We start from the raw sequence: 9117 nt of genomic DNA, 5'->3' as shown, positions 1-9117 counted from the left end.
TCTACAATTTAACATCTCATATGATAGTTCTTTGGTTTTTAGGTGCACTGTTTTTCCTCTCCCATGGAAAATAGATGCTAAACTCGGAGTGCATCTTATAGCAAAGTATTTTGGTGCAGCCTCTTCGCAGTGTTTGTTTATGATTTGAATTGATTTTTTGCTTTACTCTAAGTCTGTTGATAGAATTTTCCATCTTACTGTGCATGTGTGAATCACCAAGACTATTTATGGGTCTTTTAACTGACTTGTAGACATTGTCAATTCTTCAAGTTACAAGGGTTCTTAATATAACTGGAAACTTCTTACAGCTGAATAACTGCAATAATGCCCACCTGAGAGGGCTTTAACTAACCAACTTATTATTGCAGAGAGGCTCATGTTACAAGTGTTCCACAACCTCAAAAAAGTGTCACAGAACTATGAAAGTAAAAAATTAAGAAAAAGTGGAATACATTTTAACTCCCAGTTGTGATCAGCATCAAATTTCCCCCCCACAATATCACCTGTGAATCAAACATTAAGGTTATAAGGATAAAAGAGGTAATCACCAACTGTAGAAGCTCTTGATTGTTAAGCAAATTCTCCTTGTCAGCCCCTTAGGAAATATTTAGATAACTGTAAGGAGAATATACATACTGATGTTAGGGTGTAAAGGGTTAAAAGTTCTGAAAATAAAAAATTGGCCAGGTCTGAATTAATTGTGATGAGCACAATACATTGCAATGCAATGTTTGCTTATTAAATATGCCAGAAAAAGGTAAAAAATAGTAATTTTTTCTTTGAAAGTATTGCATAAGAAATTTTCATGGGTTTCATTTCATAAGATTTGTTGCTCTTGCTTGGGTTATGCTGTCAGGGTCACAATAAAGAATGTATACATAACCAACAGTAAGAAAATGTTCACTCTCTTTGTGTGTGATCCTGTTACATGTAATGTGGTTATTTTATAACGAAAATGTCATTGTGACTTATGAGCAGTCAAAAGTAGTTGGGTGCCTCTTCTGACCCAACATTAGCTCTTTGGAGTTTCCTGTTGGTAGATAACAAGAGAGATTTAGGCTTCCATGCCCTTCTAGCGGCAGTAATTTTATGGGGTATTATGACATACTTTCTAAAAACTTCTTTCTTCTTTTAACTTAAGACCCTGCTCTAGAATTGGCTTGTAATGCTTCTATTGCTGATGTAAACCAATGCCGAGGGAACTCAGTATGAACTAAAAATGATATGAATTTATTATATATTACAATTAAACACAATGTTGTTTAGGTCTTGAATAAAAATCTTGTGGCAAATTATGATCCATATATTAGTCATATATGTTAAATTATTTCCCTAAAGAGAAAACTCTGACAAGCAAAATTTAAAAATTGTTGTCAGTATTTAACTGCATTAAATTTTAAATTAATTTTTATTTCATTTTCATTCCTGTGTTCTATTGAGCAGTGAATCTGGTGTCATTACAAAGCCTTCAGTTAACATTTTGAGTGGTTCAGTGGTGAAATGCTATGAATAACTTTCTTATATATTATGTGATTTGATTTTTTATTCCTTCAGCTGGCTCCTTGTCTGACCAATCAGCTGGCTTTTGGAATACCACTGTGAGGATTGCAAATGGTGTGTGGGGGAGCTCAGGTAACCATAAGGCTGTCAAATAATAATTATTATTATCCTTTGAGTATGAACTGAAGATACCTGGAGTATTGTAATTTGTAATTATCATTATATATACAGCACAGATTTGATGATAAGTTTATAATATTTTAGTCAACAAACTTCTATAGAGACACGATTATATAGGTATATTATTCCTTCAGAGCGCAAAAACAATCCCTGATACTCTAAAGATGACAGGTTTCTTTAACCCTTTGAACCCAAAGAGTGACTAGCATCTAACTTCTCCCTACAATATCAACCCTGAGTCACGTGTTAGGGTCATGAGAATGAAGGAAGTGATTATTAATTAAAGAGAACCTTTTGATCAGTAAACAAAATCTCCTTGTCAGCACCTTAGGAAACGTGTGAAGAAAGTATGGAGAATATGCATTATGACACTTGGGTGTAAAGGATTAAATAGTGTTGAAGGAGTCAAACTGATTAGTAAAGTGGAGAGGTCTTGCTCCTCTTTCCAGTACATGTCTAAGAGAAGCAATTACCCAATTGTAATGTTTCTTTCAGAAAACGCGTAGGTGCACTTGATGACTCCATCTTTGTATTTTGGATCATATGGCATCAGCTACTCCTTCACCTCTTGCCAGTTCTGTAGAGAAGACAAATGGAGCCAAGCTCAGCCGACTTCTCATCGATGGTGGAACAACAGTTTTCAGGAACGTTTTCAATGGATATCATCCCCCAGCAAGTCTTTCAGCCGCGTTGAATGCAAACTATTCAACTCTGAATGCTCTCTTAAAGAAACGAATTTTACACAGATCACAATGGGATCTATTGTTTCCTCCAAGCGGTGCTCCTCCAGACTCCCAGACATTTGATATCACTCTTTTATTCCTTCTCTTAACCAACATTTGTGGTCTCTTCCCACCCCACTCAGGGTGGCACACCAAACCACTTCCAAGTGACAACTCCCTTGAAGCAAATCTTGCTCGCATAAAGTTTTACCGCAATGAATTGTATGGCCATGTTACCACAACTGGTATTGCTGGTCCAACTTTCTCAACTCTGTGGCAGGAGATAAGTGCTGTTCTTGTTGCTCTTGGCTTGCGGCGGACGGAAATTGATAGATTGAAGGCTGAGCATTGTGGAGAGCAAGAGTTCTTAGATGCGTTGCTTGAGTGGGCTGATTCTGAGGAAGATATAAAATCACAGCTGAAGGACATACGGGATATTGAGACCAAAGTGCTGCAAACTGTTGATGAAGTACGGCAGATTCAGTCCTTTGATCACGAAACTATTCGTGAAAATAAAGCAAAGCTGGTAGAAGTTCATCAGTTGCAGAAGAACTTGCAAGAATCTGTCAGTATTGTGCATCAGAATCGACTTCAAGACAGTAAAGCCATTCAAGATACCAAGTTAACAGTTGAAAAAGTCTGCGAGAAGCTTCAAACTTTGGAGGAGGCATCCCAGCACACCATTCAAAATTTGAATGACGAGAATGAGAGCATCAGGGATGACAAAGTCCTTGCGAAACTAGCAAACGTGGACAATTTAGCTGAAATAAGACGCCATGCAAGCAGATATGTTGAGGGAACTCGTTTATCGATTCTTAAAGAAGTCGAGAGCTGGTTAGCTGACAAAAGTTCTACAAATACAGTGATTGTTATTAGCGGGAATGCTGGAATGGGAAAGTCTGTAATCTCAGCTGTCTTGTGCCAAAAGATGTTAGAGGCTGGACGATTGTCAGGGAGCCACTTCTGTCGGCATAACATGGTACGCCGAAGGAATCCCAAAGTGATGCTGCAGTCGTTGGCCTGTCAGCTCTCCGAATCGCTGCCAGAGTACAGGAAGGCTCTCGTGAAGAAGTTGTCGAGAAATGTGGGCGTTGAAATTGGAGACATGGAAGTGGAAGAACTGTTTGAATTCTTGTTTAACGAACCTCTTTCGGTTTTGAAAGACCCAGGCTCTATCCATCTCATGGTTATAGATGGCTTAGACGAAAGTGAATACCAGGGGCGTAATGAGCTTTTAAATGTGATTGCGGATTACTTCAAGACGCTTCCGTGTTGGATACGATTTGTGGTAACAACGCGACCTGAAATGAACATCTCAGAGAAGATTCAAGACTTAAATCCCATAAAGCTGAACTCAAACGATCAAAAAAACTTGATGGACGTTAGGCTTTGCTTTCAAGAGCAACTGGAACATGTTCTGCAATCTGATTGCCAAGATACCATCTTAGAGAAGCTTGTTGAAAAGTCAGAAGGAGTCATGTTATATACCTATTACCTGACAGAGTTCATTAAGAAGAATGCTGTGCATATGAATGCTGCTGAAGTGATCAACAGCGACTTGCCATCAGGTATTTCGTCCGTTTATCAAGACTACTTCAAACGCCTGAAAAATGAAATGCAGAAAGAACTAGGTATCACCGAAGAGCAATTCTTTGATTTTTTAAATGCCATGGTGGCAGCAAGAGAACCATTACCTGTCGAGTTTGTCTACAAGTTGTTCCTTTCAAAAGAATGGTCATCGGCTGATGAGCAAAAAGTACGAGACGCAGTTGATTGTATCTCGGCTCTTCTACCCATTGAGGGCGAGTGCATTGACTTCTTTCACAAGTCAGTCAAAGACTGGTTGGTGGAGGAGTCTACTTCGAGGCAAAAGAAGTTTATTGTTAGCGGAAAAGAATGTCATCGCGTCATTGCAAAGCTTTGCAGAGATGAACTAGATGAATTGAAGCATAAAGGGATCCAGAGTTCAACACTGAAACAGACGTCGAGGTATGCCTTGCAGCATGGTGTTCAGCATATACTAGAGGTAGAAGAGAATGCTCGTCCATGTAGCCTGGACGACACTGTAAAGAATTATGTTTTGGACCTAGAATTGGTCTATGCAAAGCTAACTGTGAAGAGTACAGCAGCCACTGAAGATGCTCTTTGCGTACAAGAGAAGGAAAATACAAATGGTTTGTCAAAGAATTGCAGAGAAGCCCTGGAGACGTTATTGTTGCTGTTGCGGAAGCATTTAAGTACTCTTTCAAAACTTCCTCATGCCATCTTTCAAATCTTGTTGAATGAAGGAGGACGTGAACTGTCTGCGGAGGCATTAAGCTTGCTAAACACCAAGTATGCGGACTTACCATACATGGAATATTTGCGAAAGAAGGAGGAAAGAACAGATGTTCTACTGCGATTTTTTGCTTCAGATGAGGTGATCTGCTTTGATGTCTCACCAAATCAGGACTACCTGGTATGCGAGTGTATAAATAGCAGAATTCATCTGTGGTCGCTCCGTACTGCCCAGCTAATATGGACACGCTCTGCACCGGTATTAAACATTATTTCTCGGAGGCACCTAGGGGAAGGATGGGATCTCCCTACCCCATTTTTCCGGTCAGTAGTTTTCCATCCAAAGTTAGACCTAATCCTACAAGGGACTCTGTCTCAGGGTTATACCTTGGTTGGAGACGTGAAACCTCTTTTCCGTTCGAGCAAGTGCCAGTTCCTAGTTTGTTCAATATCTGGTGACAAAACCACGATGCTGACTGACTCTCCGGACCAGTGTAATTGCGTCATCCAGTGGAGTCTAAAAGATGGAAGCGAAATTAGTCGTTTTACACACAAATGCGAAATTTTATCTTTTGCTTGGTCTGCTAGTGGAAGACGGATGGTGATCGTCGATTCTGAAAAGTACGCATACCTCATTGACATGAATGATGGAGTTGAGACTCTAATATGTCCTTCAGTCTCGTCACGATATGTTAAGTTAACTACTGACTGCCGGTTTTTTTTCTGTTTACTTGGGGATGAACGTCATCGGTATCCGAAGCCCAAGCTTTTTTGTTTAGATATTGACAGGAACACTAAGTCAATGTATAGTTTGGATTGCATTTTTGGGACGAGTTCTTACCAGTACGCCTCGGAATTTGAAACTTGCAATAAGAGTGGTTTCCTATCAGGAGATCCCTTTTGGTATCCATCTAGAAGAATATTCCCATCTGTGGATTTTGCACTTGTACTAGAAAAGCAGATGTTACTAAGAGTTTCCCCTCACAGTGAAGTGATTGAAATGTGTCGCCTTAATGACGTAATGGAGGGGAGAGTTGAGAGTAGCGATGAAGCGGGACTAAGCATAGAATCCGGTGACATTACGACAGAGAGAACCGAAAATAACGATCTAACGGAACATAACCTACCAGAAATCAACCATATGCCGGAACTGGAAATCGATGTTCTGTCAGGACAGAGAGCTGAAGTTGCTGATCCATCAGAACAGAGAGCTGAACTCGGTGGCCTAGTTGAACAGACAATGGAACGTAACAACTCTACGGAAAAGAGAGATGAACTTGATGACTTTGTGGGAGAACGAACGGAATTTAATGACGCACCAGAAAAGAGGCTGAAACTCGATGAACTGTCAGAACGATTGGAAACTGATCCATGCAGCTTATTAGGGAATGGAGCTGATCCTTATTCTAAAGGGGGTAAGTTTCCAAAGAAACTGTGGTGCTGTGTCGGAGGGAGAGTATAACAGGGTAATTTAGTATTACCAATTGAGTTGATAGCGTAAACTGGCCATCGCTATTAAACTCTTTATGGTGGCCAATTTACGTTTTCAACGCAGTTGATAATACTTAATTGCCTAGATCTTTATTCTGTTCTCTCTTTCCTAGATGATCAGGAACAAAAGGAACCTCTACTTGAGGACATGGAGGAAAACGGTTTTGTTGGATATGATCGCTTTGAAACACGTTTTGACATTCATTTCTCTGTTGATGGTGATTCTCTTTATACCGTGGACTGTACAAGGATCCAGCGAATAAATCTTGTGGCTGGCGATGTTTTAAGTAAAAGGATCAGAGAAGAGGATTATATGAGTTTTGAACAGTCTTTAAGTGTTGTGCCCGTCAAAAGAGGTGTCCTATTTCGAACAGTTAGTGGCTCGCTTGAGTTGTGGAACTCTGATTTGTCTGTTTGCATGAAAAGGTGGACTGAGTTTCCTTACGGTGATGTTGTACCCTTATCAGAGGAACGAGTCACCTTGAAAACGAATTGTAACTTTGATGACAGTTGGGAAGTCACCATTCTAGATACAACGAGTGAACAAATTGTGTCAAAGATTGCAAATTTTGATGGTATTTTTTTGGCATGTAATAATAAATGGGAAGTGCTAACCACCACTGGAACGTCACTGCAGCTGTGGCGTGAAAACCGAGTGCTATGGGAAACTAAGTTCAATCTATTTGGCCTTCCAAGTGCTATTTTTTCTCCTAGTGAAGAGTCACTGCAGCTGTGGCGTGAAAACCGAGTGCTATGGGAAACTTTTACTAAGTTCAATGTATTTGGCCTTTTAAGTGCTATTTTTTCTCCTACTGAAGAAAACGTCGTCATTTATGGTAGAGCTGACTCTTACGTCCTCGACGCAGTTTCGGGAAAAGTGATTCTTCAATTGGAGAACATGAATGTAAATGATGTTAAGTTTATCAGTAACGAGGACTGCGTTGTAGGCTTGAATGATCAAAGAGGTTTGTGTCTTCGATTATACAACGTTAAATCTGGTGATCTCCTCAGTGAAATTGTAGATCAACGACAATTTCGAAGTCTTGCAGTTTGTCCTCGTAAGCGCTTGGTCGCAATCGGCTTTAGACACTCCAAGGACCATTTTGAAATCATTCAAGCGAAGCTGCCAGGCGACAAAGAAAAGACAAACATCGAAAGGTCAGTTTAAACAAAGTTTATTTGAAGACAGAAAAAGAATAATGTGGATAATAATATAATGTTAATAGTATTAATAGTAGTAAGAATAACAATGATACTTAATAATAATGTGATAATGATAACAATGATGATTGTACATGTAGTAATAACGATAACAGTAGTAGTAAGAAAAGTTATCATGATAATTATAACTATGATGATACTAATGATAAATAATGGTAATAGAACAGAGTGGATTCCACTTCGGTCTGTAATCATACGAGAGATTAGCAAAATCGGACGACCGCAAAGTCCGATTTGTCAATCACGAGTGTGATTATAGACACAATTGGACGTCACAAAGTCCTATATCAATTTATCATAACCGTTACAATTTCCGAGGACAAAAAACACATTGAGGATAAATAACTCCGGTAGACACAATTTCTAAAGGGAAAAATTTCTTAATTTTGAAAATTCCACAGTTTTTTTTAGTGTTAGTGGTTGTTGCTATGGTTGTTGTGATCAATTCTGTGATTGGTGGATTTGGCGGAAAAGACTCAGTATGATTGGACGCTTCAACTATCCGATCTCAGGTGTCCGATTACAGACAACTGTCCGGTTACAGCTGTACAGAATGATTTATGAAAAATAACTACTGATAACAGGTTAATTTACTAATAAATACTCTATTACTTGAGATGTTGCCTTTGACTTAACTTCTATTATTGAATTTTTACCTTAGGTTGAACCTCCCAAAGTAAGACATCTACAGAGATTTACAGTTTCGTTGCTGAATGGGAAAGACATTGTCAGAAAGGCTGTATTCCGCTGATTCCTTTGCATTCAAGTGGTTACGATCTTCTAGTCCCGACATCTGAACAGGAGAGAACGCTGATCGAGATTGGAGCGAGTACAAGAATGATTTCAGTGACAAAGCTGTTCAAGGTTTTAAATTATATTTTTCTTGTAGAGACTTCATAAACATTTTTAACTGTTCCCAGCGTAAACTTAAGACAAACATTTAACCCTGTAACTCCCATGATTGACCAAGACAGAATTTCTCCTTACAAAATCAATAGAATATCAACCAGATAAGTTATGAGAATAAAGAAAAATCTCAATTTAGGGATAATTTGTTGATCCAAATTCCCTGAACTAACTTTTTAAAAATTTTATGTTTGACTGTAAGGAGAATTACAAATTTGATCTGGGAGTTAAAGGGTTAACGATCTATCTTATTACTCCTGTGGTGTTTCATCACCCAGCTACAAGCTAACAATTTGGTTTATGGATGCGGAGTATTATAAGTATTTCATTTAGAGTTGATTTGAAACTCGTTTAAATCGTGAGATTAATTTCTCGAGGAAAACGAAAAAGGTATTGACAAATTGTACAGTTCTCAGAAAGGCGTGAACTTCATTTTCTGCAAAATTACTTGTACAGCTTTAGACTGTTAGAGAAGAAGAGAGAAATAGCTTGTGGTACCACTGGTGATTCTCTCGTATTTTTCTTGTGAAAGAGGCACTTTCACCTGTGTGTAAATAAGAAACCAGCTTAATTTATATCCATTTTATGTGTACATAGCCTGTACCGGCCTGGTTGAAGATGGAACCAGAATAACCGTGCAGAAATCGTTTCTCTTACAGTATTTTCTAGAAAAAAGAAGGATATTCAATACGCTGATTTTTGCATACAAATTAGTTTTCGTATGTTTTTGAAATTTTTGACAATACTTTCTTTTATCGGGAAGGGGGCTGTAGTCACACAAAGTGAACTAGTTTTAAAATAAAATTAAAGCTGAGAAGGA

The 9117-nt window shown here is 38.7% G+C and overlaps 1 protein-coding gene across 1 annotated transcript; it reads left to right on the top strand.

Annotated features, from left to right (window-relative positions):
- The first annotated feature begins 1541 nt into the window (after window positions 1-1541).
- On the top strand, window positions 1542-9117 carry LOC149039646 (uncharacterized). The gene is made up of 4 exons (XM_089183538.1): window positions 1542-1632; window positions 2176-6094; window positions 6284-7328; window positions 8053-9117. Exons 2-4 carry the CDS (start codon window positions 2224-2226, stop codon window positions 8069-8071), a joined length of 4935 nt encoding a protein of 1644 aa, XP_089039664.1. The 5' UTR covers window positions 1542-1632; window positions 2176-2223; the 3' UTR covers window positions 8072-9117.

The sequence above is a fragment of the Pocillopora damicornis genome, chromosome 9, assembly GCF_964200805.1.
Source record: "Pocillopora damicornis chromosome 9, jaPocDami1.2, whole genome shotgun sequence".
Lineage (NCBI taxonomy): Eukaryota > Metazoa > Cnidaria > Anthozoa > Scleractinia > Pocilloporidae > Pocillopora > Pocillopora damicornis.
The sequence above is the reverse complement of the archived record's forward strand: the minus strand, read 5'-3'. Positions and strand labels throughout refer to the sequence as shown.